The 16,658-nt window shown below is 42.6% G+C and overlaps 2 protein-coding genes across 2 annotated transcripts; one reads left to right on the top strand and one right to left on the bottom strand.

Annotated features, from left to right (window-relative positions):
• Positions 1–4,701: 4,701 nt before the first annotated feature.
• On the top strand, positions 4,702–6,264 carry LOC9635222 (dnaJ homolog subfamily B member 1). The gene is made up of 3 exons (XM_002982145.2): positions 4,702–4,973; positions 5,057–5,436; positions 5,498–6,264. Exons 1-3 carry the CDS (start codon positions 4,815–4,817, stop codon positions 5,943–5,945), a joined length of 987 nt encoding a protein of 328 aa, XP_002982191.1. The 5' UTR covers positions 4,702–4,814; the 3' UTR covers positions 5,946–6,264.
• An 8,651-nt stretch (positions 6,265–14,915) lies between these two features.
• On the bottom strand, positions 14,916–16,632 carry LOC9635220. Its single transcript, XM_024687198.1, has 9 exons — positions 16,289–16,632; positions 16,172–16,193; positions 16,062–16,109; positions 15,743–16,009; positions 15,601–15,685; positions 15,394–15,546; positions 15,262–15,338; positions 15,116–15,216; positions 14,916–15,042 (listed from the first exon to the last, which is right to left on the bottom strand). The coding sequence occupies exons 1-9, from the start codon at positions 16,525–16,527 to the stop codon at positions 14,952–14,954; spliced, it is 1,083 nt and encodes a 360-aa protein (XP_024542966.1). The 5' UTR covers positions 16,528–16,632; the 3' UTR covers positions 14,916–14,951.
• Between the last annotated feature and the right edge of the window lie 26 nt (positions 16,633–16,658).

Here is a 16,658-nt window from a genome sequence, read left to right as displayed (position 1 = left end):
CCATTGAGATACTATCCCACTTCTACTGAGGTACTTCAAGAGAATGGTAGAGACCAGTGGGGTTCTGACAATCTGCCTTGACCGCTTGGCGTCACGGGCCTAGATAGAGGGAGCGGGAATATGGATGTATTCAAGACAGCAAGATGCCCATGACTAAACAAGAATATGAAAAGGAACAGGATTATGAGCAGCAAGAAGTACAAGAACAAGATCCAGTATAAGAAGGAAGACCCTATACTGGAGACTAGAAGACTAAGCCCAAAATTGGCCTTATTACATGAGCAACTTTGGTAGAGAGTCGTTTGCGACATCTACTAGCCCTCCGAGGGAAGCTTGAAGGTAACTTTGTTAAGATCTTTATTGACATAGGTGCTTCGGATAATTTTGTGACTTACAATTTGGTATCAGAGCGAGTAGCAATGCCAAAACCCTGGGTGCAACTCTCCTTATATAGTTGTCCTTAGCGTGCTCTAGAAGGTTCTGGACATTGCTAAATCAGGTATGAGTACGAACTTACTAAATCGGGAATGAAGATAGTATGTTGAACTTGGTCACTGGCTATTTTGGGGAAACTTCTTTGTGAAGGATTTTGGGGTGCTTCTTGGAACTTGCTGAAGAAGCTTCTTTGGCACACCTGGAATATTCCTGGAATCTTACAGGGAATATTCTTAGGAATGTTTTGTGTACCATCCCCCCTTTTCCATGACGAGTTCCACAAGTCATTGGACTGGGCTTGAGTGGATATCACCTGTGGAAGTCAGAGATTTTACCTGGAGAGTTTGTTAAATTTTTCAAAGGTTTCCATGTTCGATCGCTTGGTGAGTAGCCAACCCAGTCGACGAGGAAGTACAGCTGCTGTCAGAGGATCTTGGAGTCCAGGATTTTGGCAACTTTGTACTTTGAATAACCATCAATCTGGATCTCTAGAGCTGCGGGAATGATGCGACCTGGAATGTCATTAGCGACATACGGTTCTAGTAGGGAAATGTGAAAGACAGGATGTAGGTGCATAGTCAGAGGATGATCCAGCTTGTATGTGACCTCATGGATGCGAGCGGAGATGCAAAAGGGACCAAGGCGTTGGTAGTCAAATTTACCGAAGGGACGAGTAGTCTGGATATTGCGTCATAATAACCAAACTTGATCACCAACCTTGAACTCTGTGGCCAGTATGCAATGTCAATTGGAGGCAATTTTGTGACGTTCTTGTGCCTCAAGCAAATGTTGCTTCAGATCATGATGAGTGCATTGAAGTTGAGTCGAGCAGTCTTCCGCATAGGGATTGGCTGGTGTAGTACTGGTTTCTTGGAATATTCATTGCAAATGGTAGCCTTGAAGAGAGAAAAATGGTGTTTGTTTCATGGATGTGTGGACCATGTTGTTGTAGGAGAACTCAGCAAATGGTAGGAGTTGTGTCCAATCATCTTGCTGGTAGTTGATGAAGCACTAGAGATATTGCTTGACAGTCTGAATTGTTCATTCCAATTGCCCATCAAATTGAGGATGATATCCCAAAGATAAGTTGCATTTTATCTTCAGGAGTTCCATGAAGTGCTTCCAGAACTTGGTGATGAACTGGGGACCACAATCACTTACAATATCATCGGGAAACCTGTGAAGTTTGAAAACTTCTCTAAGGAGGAGTTGAACTGCTTCTTCATTGGTGATCATCTTGGTGCATGGAAGGAAGTGTGCTATCTTGGTGAAGTGATCCACGACCACAAGAATGGCATCGAAACCATTGGATGGTGGAAGGTTGGTGATGAAGTCCATAGAGATGGATTTTCAAGAGCAGCTGGAATTGGAAGTGGCTGGAGGAGGCCATACAGGAGATGTCGCAGTTTCTTGGAACAATTGCAGGTGATTCCACGGTCTTGTGTGTACCAAAATGGCCAGATACTGGAGTGTCATGACAGGATTGGAGAACGAGGAGTCTTGGGTTGGTGGCAGGGATGTAGAGGAGGTTGTTCCAATAGATCAAGCCATCATGAGTTGAAAATTGATCGTAATCGCATCTGGCAGCAAAACTTGAAGGAGAACCTCCATTCAACTGGTTGAAGATGTCTTGTGCCAAAGAATCCAATGGTAAGGTTGCAGAACAGAATCAATGATACTTGTATCCACTGGAGTAGGGTAGAGTATTGCTTCCAGGATCTTCAGACATTCAGGGCCCATGAGGAGTTGTTGTTGTTGATCAAATTCGGGATCACCCTTGGAAGGGATAGGAGTGCCAAGAGAGGGCATCAGGCTTACCTTGTTGGGAACCTGGCCGGTAAGTGATGATGAAGTCGAAGTGTGAGAGGACTTGGGACCAACGAGCTTAGAGCCAATTGAGGACACAAGCTGACTGAAAATAAGTGAGATTCTTGTGATCGTTATAGACCACAACTAGAAGTGTCGCCATTCTTCAAAAGACTCCACAATCAAGAGAAGTTCTTTATCATGAATCTCGTAATTGATTTCGGGAGCAAGGAACTTTCTTGAATGGAAGGCAACTGGATGGAGGAGGTTCTCTTTGCCAAACTGGGAGAGGACGGATCTAAGAGCAAAATCAGAGGCATCTGCTTCAATGAAGAATTGTTTTACCAAGTTGATAAAGGAAATGATAGGAGCAGAGGTGAACACTTTATTCAGCTTCTAGAAGGGCACTTCAGCTTCAGAAGACCACTTGAAATTTTTGTTGAGATGAGTGAGCTGGGTGAGTGGAAGTACGATCTTCGAATAATTCTTGATGAATTTGCGGTAGAAGTTTGCAATTCCGAGGAAGCACTGAATGTTGCGACGAGATGTTGGAGCTTGCCACTCACTATTACTGATTTAATGAGCCATTCACAATTTCACAATACAAAGCAATTTATGCATCACCGACTCAAATGGCCCTTGACGAAGACGATGCAATTGTTGGAAGGCATTCTCATAATCATTGGCATGTCTGAATGCACGTTTGAAGACATCTAGGAGAACACTTTAATCCCCACAGGTGGCTGCACTCAAACCATTGTACCACTACAATGCTGTCCTTTGGAGACACGTGGAAAACTCACGCAAACATTGAGCATCATCTTAAGAATGATATGTGGCAATCACTGTGAAGTGATTGAACCAATGGTACACATCATCCCTAGGATTCCTATGAAAGATCTCCGGCCAAACGCAAGGATTGGCACCAAGAGCATGAGAAGTTGTACCACGTGCCATGAATGCTGCTATCAACTAAGTTTGGTTGTTCAATTGCAATTACATGGCATCAAGCAATTGCACTAACTACTACTCTAGATTCAAAGGAGGACATTATTACTCTGCCATGAAGATAAATGAAAAGGAAAGAGCAAAAGAAGGGAAATGAGAAAAAACTAAAGGGAAAGGGAGGTCTAGACAATTGAAAAGCTAGATTTAAACTAAAATCCTGAAAGGAAAGAACAAAAGAAAGGAAATGGAAAAAGTTAAATCTAGACGATGCAAAAGCTAAATCTAAACCCAAAATCCTAAATTCAAACACTTCTCAGGGACAATGAAAGTTGTCCTTTATTGGTGGAAGTTGCCCTTTATCTCCACCAATGTGAGTGCTTAGAATATGGAAAGGGAATATAAAAAATATATATATCAATTAGCCCAAAAACCCTAGCTTATATACAAGAGCGAGTGCTCTGGATTGAAATCAATCCGACGGCTACTAAAATCCCACTACGCTAATATTAGTATATGGCATTGTAATCGTACATTTGGCCCTCACACACACACACACATATATATATATACATGTATATACATGTGTATACATGTATATATATATATATATATATATATATATATATATATATATATATATATATATATATATATATATATATATATATATATATATATATATATATATATATATATATATATATATATATATATATATATATATATATATATATATATATATATATATATATATATATATATATACGTATATGTATATCGTGTGGTGTGTATATATGTATAAGGTATCAAAGGACTGTGTTATTATGATTTATAAATGCTACTCCATAGTGTTCATTATTTAAGTCTACAATGAAATCCATATCTATAACTCACAAATATAAGATGTGATTATGTTGATGTTACTACTATTCTTTATGTAAGATATGCCTATAGTGCTACTTTATTTTTTAGTGTGCTGTTAGTTTTGCTAATGTAAAATGTGCTTCTTACATCAATATTTCATTTATTTCATTTCATAAATTATTTATACAAAATTTTGCAACACCTTCCATGAAACATAAAACTAGTGTGTTTAAGAATGATGTGGTTTTAATTCTTGAAGAGTGTTTGAAGATAAAGTCTCTTGGAAAATTATGTTTATTAGTTTAAATGATAAAGAATTCAGTAATTTTAAAGACAATTTGAAAATTATTGCTTATGTACCAATTAAATTTGTTAGATTTTCATTCTTTCTAAATCATTCTTTAATTTTCAACCTTCTTCTTCATTTGTAATTACGAAATATATGAAGTTATGTGATGTTTCATGGTTAAAAAAAATGCAATAATAATAATTACTTCTTTATCTCTTGATTTATTAATCTGATATTCGCAATATAAACATAATTTTATTACTAAATAACTAAAGTGTAATTGTCAGAAATTAATTTTGAAATGACTTCCTAAAATGGAAAAAACAAAAGGTAAAACAGCAATTCCGTTTGTGTTGGAACCCTAGGTGGACCTCTGGGTAGGGTTTGCAAATCCATGGCTGCGGGCACAGAGAGGAACCAGAGAATGCGAGAGCTGTGATCGATCGCCAGCCCTCGGCCGCCTCTTCCATCAATGGATTACTACAGCGTCCTCAAGGTCGGGAAGAATGCGAGCGACGACGATCTTAAGAAGGCTTACCGCCGCCTGGCCATGAAATGGCATCCGGACAAGAACCCCACCAACAAGAAGGAGGCCGAGGCCAAGTTCAAGCAGATCTCCGAGGCTTACGAGGTAAGGCCAGATCTTCTCAATTCTCTCAATTTACACTAGTTTTCCTTTTCTTTTTGTTTGCTTTGTTCCCTGTTCTTATCAAGGTTCTTAGCGATCCTCAAAAGCGTCAAGTGTATGATCAGTATGGAGAGGAGGGATTGAAGGGGCAAATACCGCAGCAAGGGAATGGAAGCTTTAGATTCAATCCCAGGAACGCCGAGGACATATTTGCCGAGTTTTTTGGGAGTTCCAGCCCGTTTGGATCCATGGGTGGCCGCGCTGGCGGTGGTCGCAGCCCCTTTGATGGAATGTTTGGAGGATTTGGAGGCACCGAGAATTCTTTCCGATCGTTTGGTGCCGAGGGAGCCACTTCCAGCCGCAAGGCTCCGCCGGTGGAGAACAAGCTCCAGTGCACGCTCGATGAGCTCTACAATGGCTCCACCAGGAAAATGAAGATCTCGAGAAACGTTGTCGATTCTACTGGGTAAGTTGTTCTCAAGAAGAAGAAAAAAGAGTTTTTGAGACTTTCTCGCTTTGCCTTGCAGGAAGATTGCTCCCATAGAAGAGATACTGACGATCGATGTAAAGCCCGGGTGGAAAAAAGGGACGAGGATCACCTTCCCAGAGAAAGGCAACGAACAACCAAACGTTGTTCCGGCAGACCTTGTGTTCGTCATCGACGAGAGACCTCACGAAGTTTTCAAGCGCGATGGGAACGACCTCATAGTGGTGAAGCGAATCTCACTCTCCGAGTCACTTACGGGATACACGGCAGTCATCCACACTCTAGACGGGAGAGTTCTCAGCGTACCAATCACAGATATAATTCACCCGGGTTACGAGAAGGTGGTACACAAGGAAGGAATGCCGATTGCAAAGGAGCCAGGGAAGAAGGGAGTTCTCAAGATTAGATTCGACATAAGGTTTCCACCCAGGCTATCGCTGGAACAAAAGGCTGGGCTCAAGAAAATTCTCGGTGGAGGTCCAGGGTAGCGATCGATCCAGAGACACGAAAGATGGGAATTAAAAAACTTTCTTAATACCTGGGGGGGAGCGGGGTGGAAAGCACAGATAAACTGAGGTTTGTGCCCGGGCCTGGAGCAGCAGCGAGAAAAGCTGTCGAAAGAAGATCGATCGAGTCAGAGAAAAACCAAGAGAGAGGTTCTGCAGCTAAGTATGTCCATTTTGTAACATAACTAGAAGCAGCTGCTTACCAGACTCGAGGATTTTTTTTTTTTTGTTCACTCTGGGAGGTGGATAATTTTTTCTTCTTTTCTCTTCAAGCTAAATGTTGAAAGTGGAAGTTTTGTTCTCTCCTATAATCAATCGTCCATCTCTGGGAGATTACCTAAGAGACTGTAGCCTTCCTTGAGTGTGCCAGTCTAGAGTGTCCAAGGATCGAAATTCAGCTTCACACAAATGAAGACCAGCCAGGGGAAAAAAATCCGTAACGTAGCAGTCTCCTGGTAGCTTTCGCAATAAATTTTCCAACGCCTGCCTCCCAACACTTACAACCACTCTATGTCGACCAGAAAAGTTCCCATAAGGTCAGAAGAACTATATAAAACAGCCACATCTCGGTCCTGAAGTTTAGAGGAGTCAAATTTTGCTACCAGGAAGAAGAACTCCATCATGGCACTTTAAAACATGAAAACTTGTTTGTACATTGAAGACAGTACAACTACTATTTGAGAACGATCGTGTTCGTATCCTTCGTCCGTTCAGAAGGGCAGCCATACGGGCATCTCGATGCTTTGAAACTCTTGGTTCTGAGATATTATTTGTTGGTACAAAAAAGCAAAAAGCAAAAGCCTACCAGGAAAATTTTCAGCAACGGACAGTTTTGCTTTTATAAGATGGTTGACTGAGGAGCATGGGAGTTCAAGTTAGAGATTTAGTAGTTAATTTGTTAGCAGCCGACTTTGTGTTCTTATCCAGTCTACAAAGTATCATTATCCCCAAATATTGTTGGGGAAACTTTGGACTAGAACAAACTAGAGCAAAATATTTATGTTATTGGATCTGAAAAGGTAGGTAGTTTTCCAATCTACAAATCTATTTTCACCTTGTAAAAGGCAAAAACTGATGTTGCCACATTTTGCCTAATTGCTTCCACTTACTTTGAGTATGAAAATCTTGCTTTATTGCTTCTTCTATTTGCTCATTGCTACAAAATGGAAAAGAATAAAAACAAATAAATTTTGTTAAACAAATTAAAGGAAAATTTACATCTTGAGGAAAATAAAGTAGATTAGCATATGTGATTGTGTATAGGAGCATTATATATTTACACATGTGCACATATATTTTTTGTTTTGAGTTGCATGCAAAAATATTATGCATATAGTCACTTTTAAATTGCTATATTATTGGAGTAGCTAATAGGTGACAGCTTCACAAAGGAAATAGAGCACACATCTAGGGAGTGCCCCCACTCAATCAGGACATGCGAATCTAAATTGGAGCATGAAATGTCCAAGGGCTGATAATGGATCACAGCAGTAAGTTGAGCAAAATGAGCAAATATGAGGGAGAGTCCAACACCAGGATTTGCATATATGTCTAACAAGCTATACACCAATTAGTCCAGAAAGTCTTCCATGACCTTCAATATACTCAAGCATCAATTGAATGCCACCTAAAAATTAATTGTGGTTAGCTGCTACTTCTTGGCAATGAAAGTCACCCCTTCAACCATCTGGCCCACATGATCGAACAGTGCCACACACAAGCCACAATTGCAATGCTTGGGGACTTTAACATGTGTACAGGATCAAGCAAGACTCTGGTCAAGCAAAAAGGTGACCTGACCAAAGCACCAAGCAACATATGGCATCAAACTTCTCAACTTTTGCATGGTAATGCAGCTGCTCATTGTGAATGACACTGAACATTGGCCTACCATAGGTGCATGATGTGGAATAGTGTCAACACCAACGACTATGCTCTTATCTCGCAAGCTGCAACTGACACTATGGTTGACTACCACCTCTAGGACTTTCCAGATTCCAAGATTTCAAACCACCACCCACTTGGCATCTCACTACTATTCCAAGGCAACACTACAAGTCCACCTCATGTCTCCAAACTTCCATCTCCACTTGCAGGACATCCCAAAGTTTCAAGAATTTTTTTGAGAGTCTTAGCTATAGAACATGCCTATGCTGGACCAACATACAGCACACTTGGTCTAGGCCTTTGTCACGGCAGCCATAGATGTTTTTGGCCTATGCAAGGTCAAATAGGCTACCAGGTACTCAAAGGCTCGCTGGTGGGATGTAGAATGCTTTGTAGCACTTGATGAATGAAGAAGGGACAGAAGAGAAAACAATATCTATCAGTGGTTTTTCTGCAACAATGGATGCTAAGCATAACGCCAACTTGATCTCTGCAGCGCCACCAAATGACAAGAGTTACATCTTGGGGGTAGTAGGGTGTGACACATTGTTTGGCAACTTTGCAAAAAGAAGAAAAGAAAATATATTAAGTGTTTCAATGATGAACAAATGAAGGACTTTCATGCATCTTCTCCAAGCTATATGCCTAGATGCTGAAAACACATCTAATATGGGGGGGTCAGATTGGCTTTTGCCCATGCAGAAGCTACACAAACCACCTGATTACATTTTGAATCCTGCTGGATCACTCCTGTGCAAAAGGTGGCAAGCTCCTCTATGGCTTTATGGATTTTAAAAAGGACTTCTTCCTTTTCCAATGACTAAGGGAACTCAGTGCACCAGCTGACATTGTCAATGCAATAAAGCACCTTTACACCTACATTCAAGCCGAGCTCACTAGACAAGCAACAGTCCCTTCCAACACTGGTGTCAAGCAAGGATGCCCACTCTCCCTGATATTGGCATCTATATTGACACATTGGAAAGCCTTGTGGCTGAGTGTGAGCTTTCCACCACCCAATCTCATGCTCTATGTGGATGACTTGCTACTCCTTGCTACAACAAAAAAGATGTGATGGCAATTGGAGGCCCTCAAGGAATTCTACCAGGACATAGGTCTTGAGATCAACTTAACCAAAAAAAAAATTATGATCTTCAGCTCGAAAGCAAGCTAAGTTCAACAAGCTATAATATGCCCATTCGACTACAGCTTCATGTTGTACTACTTTAGTGGTCCATATTTGCTAATGGTGGAAGTGATAACTAAGGTACTTATAAGTGGTAACTTGCAAAACCACCTATCCTTGATAGTGGAGTGGGTTGTGCTCTGCCAAGTAGCCATCTACCGGTGGGATGCATAAAAGATCAACAAACACCAATGACTTTGGCATCAAACAAAGAGCACCCTATGGCTTGCTATGCATGGAGATTGGACTTCTTCCAAGTGCACCATGCAGTTCATACTCTTTATGTGGAGAGACACATTCAACTGCTGGGCTTAAGCAGCTATCAAAGACTTGATCCAGCTCGATGCCAAAAAGAGCAAAGGATGGTGGAAGGATTGCTGAAAGTCAATACAAGTTAATCCTCACATAGTGTGAGAGACACAATTGTCATATAAATTTTATCTTATAGTACAAAGTTCCAACTAGTCCTTAGCATGGATCAACTTTGTGTTTAAAGGCTGGTAGGCACGCTCTAATAAAAACTCCTGCTTCCAAAACTACCATCAACCCTGGGAGAATCATCAGCCCCAGCATCCATGATGCCACGAGCTACACCACCAGGCACATCCTTGCAAAATACTAAATGAGCATGCACTCACTTCATATAGAACTAGGCCAAAAACAAATGCCAGTCACACCCAAAGATGCCCATCTCTACCCCCTATGCAAGATAGGAACAGAGACCCTGCCACATGTTATATACAACTATCCTGCCTATATGTGGCTATAACTCTTCTTTCCCATACTAGACTTCCATGCCCACAACCTCCCAACATTCATGGGGAACACAACCACAGCAGTATGGTTATGTACATAACGGTATGAGTGTGACACTTGGTGTTTGGTGTCTTGGATAGATGACTTGGCTTGTTTGCTAATGTGGAGACTTGCCATCACTTGTCTCCACGCCAGGCAGTCTATAACCCAAGAATTTACCCTCAACACTCTTAGCATCAAGCTATTTTCATCTGGCCCAAGCTTCACAGCCAAAGATGCACAAGTGTGAAACCAAGCCAATCCAGCCTCCTCAGGGTATGTCCGTCCACAGCAGTGGTAGGTAACCAATTTTGGACATAGTTGGCTTGAATAGCGTCAACTAAGCCACTAACATGTAGTATAGCTTGTTTGCTTTCCTAGAGTGTAATTCTTCCTCTCACCACAACCGTAGAATACACAGCTGTGAATTTTTGAAGAATGCCAGCCTCTTGGCAAATTCACCTGATATGTACTTGCCACCTCCATCACACCTAAGTTTCAAGTGCTGCCCTCTTGCCTGAGAAATGCAACACTTTAGATTTAAGGCATAGAAGATACACCACCGTGCAACGAGAAAACAACCATCCCATAACTCCAGCTTGCCATATGCCTTGAGCATGAAAACTCACCACATCTTCATATGAGATCACCTTCAATGCATGCTCTTGGTCTGCTGGTCCAATGTCAAGCTTGTACAGTCCTCAATAACTTGAATGATGAGCAGTAAGAGCCTCTCCAGCAGGAGAGGTGAGCAGGACAGGAATTTTTGTGGGGAGCTCAAGAGCATAATTATTATCCACTAACTTGCACTTTGCTTGCACAATCTTGCTCATTGCTATGGCTTCAATTTTGCCACTGGTCTTAGCCATGAATTGCCATGTTCCCACTCTGCTGTTACCATGCACTTTGTCTGCCTCCTGAAATCTAACTTCAACTCAGTAAACATGTTGAATTCTTGTAGAGATCTGTGAAGAATATTGTTGAAGGCTCTATCAATGTTCTTGAAGCCTCCAAAAGTGTATCAACTCTTTGCTTTTGGTAGCCAGTGCTCGGACATATTTCCTGAAGCTGGTTGACCTGGGGCCCACCCAGGCTGGAGTGCAGCGACCTCAGCATCTACTTGCGTCTTCCATGCTGCCAAGTGGTCTGCAGTGCTGGTGCAGCTGGAGGATTGGCCAGAGTAGGGGGAAGATGTTTCTGCTCTAGTGGAACTTTTAGCAGAAAATGGCAAAGGTGAATATCAGAAGGCTATCTCTTCGTTGGATTTTAACAAGCTATTTTTGCATAAGAAGGGTGGTAGAAAAGTTGTGACGATAGTCAGGCAGGAAGACGTTGCCTGTAAGGTCACTCAACTAACATGCAAATGTTTGTACTATCAATAACCCCGAGCAACGCTGGAACACATTTTTGTTGACAATGTGCAGTGTTCAACTTCGCTTAGCCTTTGGCTGGAACTTCGTCAAATCTACAAAATCCGTTGTGACCACAAGTTTTAGGCACCCAAAGCTCTTGCTTCGCACCTGGAGAGTCTTCATTTGAGCTGCACATATGATGAAAGTTGTCACTGACTGAAGATCGTCTACCTGCTCCCCACTACTTGGTTCTCCAGCGCATTGAAGCATGTCTGCCTGCTCAGGTGCTGTACGTTGCGTAACTGTCAAAAACCACCATATGTCTGGGCCGCAAGTCTTATTCCTGCCCGTTGAAAAGAAAGTAAAGAAGTCGTCTTCACCGCTAGTCACGCTGTTTATCCAATCGATTAAACGAAAGTCCTCCGTCTCAATCCCAACGAGGTTCAGGTGATCAACCTTGGGCCTGGCAAGAGTTGCAGTGTTGTTGTAGATAGAAGGAATCGGCTGTGTGTTCCATGATGAGAAAAGATCAGCCAGACACTTCCCATCTAAATGCTCCCCAATCATCTCTGCAACAGCAGTTTCATAAACCTCCCCAGTAGAACTGGTACTTAATTCGGCCTTGTCCAGGAAATGATGCTGTTGAATCCGTTGCAAGGAGGAATTCTCCTGAAAATAGTGCCAAAGGGTACGACAAACCAGCGGCTCGAAGATCTCTACAGCTTGGCATTCTTCGCTTGCGTCAGCATGCCCAATAATTCCGTCTTGATCTTGATACACCCACTTTATCAGCCCGTGTCCTTTATAACGAACTCTCCCAAGTCCAAACTCCACCAGTGATAACGTTGGATTCAGGACGACCATCTTTCCTGTATCAAAAAGTGGTTCGCGACAACTGATTGACCTAAAGCTTTTGCTGCCGCCAATTCATCGCTCGGTACTCCTGAAAAAAATCGGTAGACATCATCAAGCATGGTCCTGTTCACTGTGCCCATAAAATCTCCAGGACTCATCCCCTTGCTTGCTGATGCACCCCTGTGGCATTCCAATCATCAGTCGAGAAGCTCGGCCGCTAGGCAAAATTTCACGTACCTCATGGATGTTGTCTTTTTGGCATAATCCAAGAAAAACTCTGTAGCTGCGGTTGCGGGTGGGTTAGAAAGGATATACGCAGTAACAAACGCCCGATATCTCCCTCTGTACAGCACCCCGAGCCTCTCAAAGTCTATGACGCTGCAATCCTCCAGTATATTGCTAGCATATTGCCGCAGGAAACTCGCCAAAGGATGTATACCACAAGATGCTCACACGGAATTTCAGAGTCTGTGGACACGAACATTAGGAATGAAACGCAGGAGCGCATACAATATACCTCGGAGATGTGAGTGGCCAAATGAAACAGTGATTTCCCAGTCCCAGCAAAGATTACTGTGTTGCGGAACCCAGCACTATGTAGAGCGATACCAAACTTATCAAGCATTGATCTGCCTCCCCTGTTATGAACCTGTCTTTCAGATATGTGTTCACCTCCTGGCACTCGTCCAAAATAATCGGCCAGTCCCAGGTGTACGCACGGAGCATCATGGTCAACACGGACTCCAATGCAAGAAGATCATCTGCTAAAGATGCACCCGGTTAAATAGGCCCAAGGGTCAGCCTGAAAATAGTTGAGCTGCTCGTGCATAACCTGCTTGAAAAGAAATGTCAAATTGCTGAGTGGCTTGAGGAGGTCGTCACATTTGCGGTGAATGAAAAGCCTTGACAGGAGCACCGCCCTCAAACAGGTCTTGAGGGATGAAACGGGAATCGGACCTGTTGGATACAGCCTCTGCAGCGTCTCGGACACAATCAACGGGCTTGCTGATTCTCATCAATGAAAGAATCTCTTTAGAACCAAGAGGCTGCTCCAGACCATGCCACAAAAGACTCGGTTGCCAACCTCCCGGAACCTGTAGCTGGCAAATTGGAACCTTGGTGAGCTACTTTTTTTTGAACGCGTGCTCAGGGGTCATGCTGGAAATAGTGCCCGAAAGGTCATCGCCAAACGTCCGTAGTATAGCTTCCACAACCCCTGCACAACAAACGCTATTGATAAAGGATGGGCAGGCGTTCAGTACCTTGAGTAATGGGCTCTCTCGCCACTGCAAAATTACAAAAAATCAGTCTAGAAAGGATGCAGTCACACAAAAGATCAAGGCACCATCACGCTCCAGTGTGCCTTAGAAGACATGGATAACCCTGTGACTCAGATTTCCTTCAACAAAATAAGCCAAGATCCCAAAGAGCCAGGCAAGATACTCTAGCGAAAGTTGAGGTAAATCGGCAGAGACAATCTCCAAAAGAAGCCGAAGGCATACACACAGCCAAAGACACGAGACAAAGACCTTTTTTGAAGACATAGATACGATCAGCAACTCTTGGCACCGACATGGATCAAAGAGAAAACAATCATAGCCAAACAAACAAACGCGAAGCGAGAGAAGTCATACGTGGCACTTTCGGCTCAAGCTTCTTAGCAGCAAAGACAGGCACCTTTAGCTGGATCACTTCGTCGTATGTGAGATCTTTCAACTCCCCCACAAACTCGTAGCCCTCTGATTCCAGACTTTGCACAGCTCGATCAATTATGGCCAGTTTCCCGACTATTTGGGATTCAAGAAAGGACCGCACTGTAGTGCCTCAATCAGGCATATCGGCGCATATTTAGATCCTTACTTGCTGGAAAAACAAAATATTTCTGAATATTCTTTGACAGTTACTTTTCCTTTGGTGCCATGTGACAACATCCACAACACATGCCGACATTTCATGGGACAATGGTTCTCACATGACTGAAGGACCCCCGAGTATGTATCAATCACCCCTCTCGAGTCAACGAACTGTCAACAAAAGTCAACGGTCAGAACAAAATATTCTCAAATATTCTCTTTGTATAATGTTTGTGTGCTGGTGCAAAAATCTCATGCTACTGTGGAATGTAAGTGATTCTTTTCTCCCTTAATACAGGGGAAGAGATGGGCTGAAGCTGATTTTCTTTCCTCAGTAAATAAACTGTCCATCTGAGAATTTAACCTTTTATAATCAGAGGGCATCCATATTCTGAAATTGGAATAGCGTGTTGTAAAATGCAGAAACTGCAACAGATATATGACCATATAAATATGAGTATAAGTCATTCTATGAGGATGAGTTTTTTGGGCATAATAGAATGAAATTCTGAGTACTATGGAAAATCCTTATAAATGATCATTTTAGGACTTTCTCTATTACACAAGAATCATAAAAAGAGTTCAAAACTCTTACTGATAATTATATCTCTCTGGGTGAAATGAGCCATTCGGGCTAGTTTATGTCATTCTTCATAGAGCAACAGTGACAATCCAATCCTTTTCAAATACAAAAATATCCTATATTATTATAACACCTTAATAATGAAAGGAACAGCCAACCTTGCTTTGTTGCAAGGGCCTTTCAAATATCGAGGAATGAGATTAAAAATGTGGCATTAGATTCCTATGACCACTGTCCAAGAACGCAACCTTCAATTGCCCGGAATCGCTTGAGGGAGGCCTTGTTCCAGGAGGATCATCAAGAAGCACAGCTTTTCACACCACTCCTAAACAAAACCGTTATAACAAGCCAAAACAACCAAAACGTTCTTTTGTTCATGGCCTTTCACACGAATCTCTCCAGCCCGCCATGCAAAGAAACAAAAACGTTCATTACAACAGATCATAAAAAGCTGTTCATTGCCTAAGCATATCCAAATCAATCTCTCTGGGCAATCACCAAAGAGCGCCTGCCTTCCTTGCACAAGAGTGTGTGTGCCAGTGTGCAGTGTCTAAGATCAAACTTACTCCTTCACAATGGATAATATTCAGATAAGGCATTGGCCAGAAAGAAAAAAGAAAAAGTCAGCACTCAGTAGTCACCTGGTAGCTTTCTCAATAAATTCTCCAACGCCTGCTTCCAGATACCATCGTATGAGGACCATCTCCAAGCGTTGAATAAGTACCAGAACCCGTGAAAGTTGCTAACCAGCGAAGTTATGAGAAAACCTGTTATAAAAGAGTGCTACCTTTGGATCATTGTAGACAATTCCCCCAGTCCCGATGTTTAGAGGAGTCAAATTTCGCTCAAGGATCTTCGCAACACCTGGAAGAAGAATTTAATTTGTGACACTTTTGGAACATCAAAACTTGCTTCGTACCTGGAATCTTGTACAGCCACAGTTTATCATAGCTATGGGGACGATCGTTTAGTATCCTTCGTCCTTTCAAGTCCACAAGACTGGTTCCTTCTCTCGAGCACTCCCTTAAAAGAGCAATCATACATGTATCTCGATGCTTTGAAACTCTAGGCTCTAAAAACGATTCCTTCGCTTCATTAGCTAAAATAGAGAATGCAAAGAGCTTACCAGGAGCGATTCTCAGCAAGAAGCCGACAGTTTTGCTTTTACAAGTTTGAATCAGTTTCCCGAGATGCATTTGCATGTCTTGGATCTGGGAAAAGCGAAGACAGAATAAGAAATGCGAGAGAAGTAAATATTCCAAGCTTACCTGGTAAGAAGGGGTGCCATTTTCCAATCTACCAAGCTGAGCAAGGAATCTCTTTTCACCTTGTGAGATCCTCTGCCGCGACAACCTCCCTCCTTTTAAAGCGATCAGACAGGTTGCAGCAGCGTCCTTTGCTCTGTTACCGTCCTGTTCTTTGGACCACCGGAGCAAACTCTCAAACGCTGGAGAGAACTCTATGGAAGAACAAGACAAGCTCGTAGAGTCAGGGGACACGGGATGCTTGAGAGCGATCGCACTGTTGTAACCAACCTTTGAAATAAATACAACGTGTAAAGGGACAAAGTATGAGCGTGTATCCTACCTTTCTGTCCAAAGGTTTCTTCTTGATCGCGACTCCACGAATTGGTTGCTGTGAAGCACAAATTTAATCAGCCACAATCACACAAAGAAAGAAAAATGTAGTGCGAGTACCTTGACTTTGGAAGACGCGCCACTGCGATCCAGATGGATATAGAAAACAAAGAAAGAACAAAAAATTCCAGCGATTGGTACTTACGACATAGAAACCCGAGCTACATTTTCTTCTACCTCTTCATCATCCTCTTCTCCAGCTCCTGCTGGTGCAAGACTATCGACGATGGAGGCAGCGGGCGCGGAGCGACGGCGCCACAATCCGGCACGAGCATCGATCGAATGTAGCGAATCGATCGCTCGTATTCCTCGCACACGAATCTCTCCACAGCTTCTTGAGCGGTAAGGAGCGCCAAGATCCGCCCTACGAACGCCACTGCGCCGCCAATGCCGCTCCTCTCTTCCTCCCCCGCCATGCCAAGAATCAAAATTCACAAAGCCCTAGCGCCACGTGTACCCCTAAATTCTACCCACGTGTAAATAAAATAACATGCCACGTGGCAGAACATTACTTTAGGGCTTTTCTTTTTTCTCCTTTAACGCTTTA

This window comes from Selaginella moellendorffii, unplaced genomic scaffold (genome assembly GCF_000143415.4).
Source record: "Selaginella moellendorffii unplaced genomic scaffold, v1.0 SELMOscaffold_52, whole genome shotgun sequence".
In the NCBI taxonomy this organism is placed as follows: domain Eukaryota; kingdom Viridiplantae; phylum Streptophyta; class Lycopodiopsida; order Selaginellales; family Selaginellaceae; genus Selaginella; species Selaginella moellendorffii.
This window is presented reverse-complemented; position numbering and strand designations above follow the sequence as displayed.

Bases quoted from the DNA above. Each gene is read 5' to 3' on its own strand.
- LOC9635222 (XM_002982145.2), top strand. From the start codon at position 4,815: ATGGATTACTACAGCGTCCTCAAGGTCGGGAAGAATGCGAGCGACGAC. The intron at 4,974-5,056 runs GTAAGGCCAGAT...GTTCTTATCAAG, and splicing joins AGATCTCCGAGGCTTACGAG to GTTCTTAGCGATCCTCAAAA. The intron at 5,437-5,497 runs GTAAGTTGTTCT...TTTGCCTTGCAG, and splicing joins AACGTTGTCGATTCTACTGG to GAAGATTGCTCCCATAGAAG.
- LOC9635220 (XM_024687198.1), bottom strand. From the start codon at position 16,527: ATGGCGGGGGAGGAAGAGAGGAGCGGCATTGGCGGCGCAGTGGCGTTC. The intron at 15,339-15,393 runs GTACGAAGCAAG...TTCTTCTTCCAG, and splicing joins GTGGCTGTACAAGATTCCAG to GTGTTGCGAAGATCCTTGAG. The intron at 15,217-15,261 runs GTAGCACTCTTT...TTCGCTGGTTAG, and splicing joins TTGTCTACAATGATCCAAAG to CAACTTTCACGGGTTCTGGT.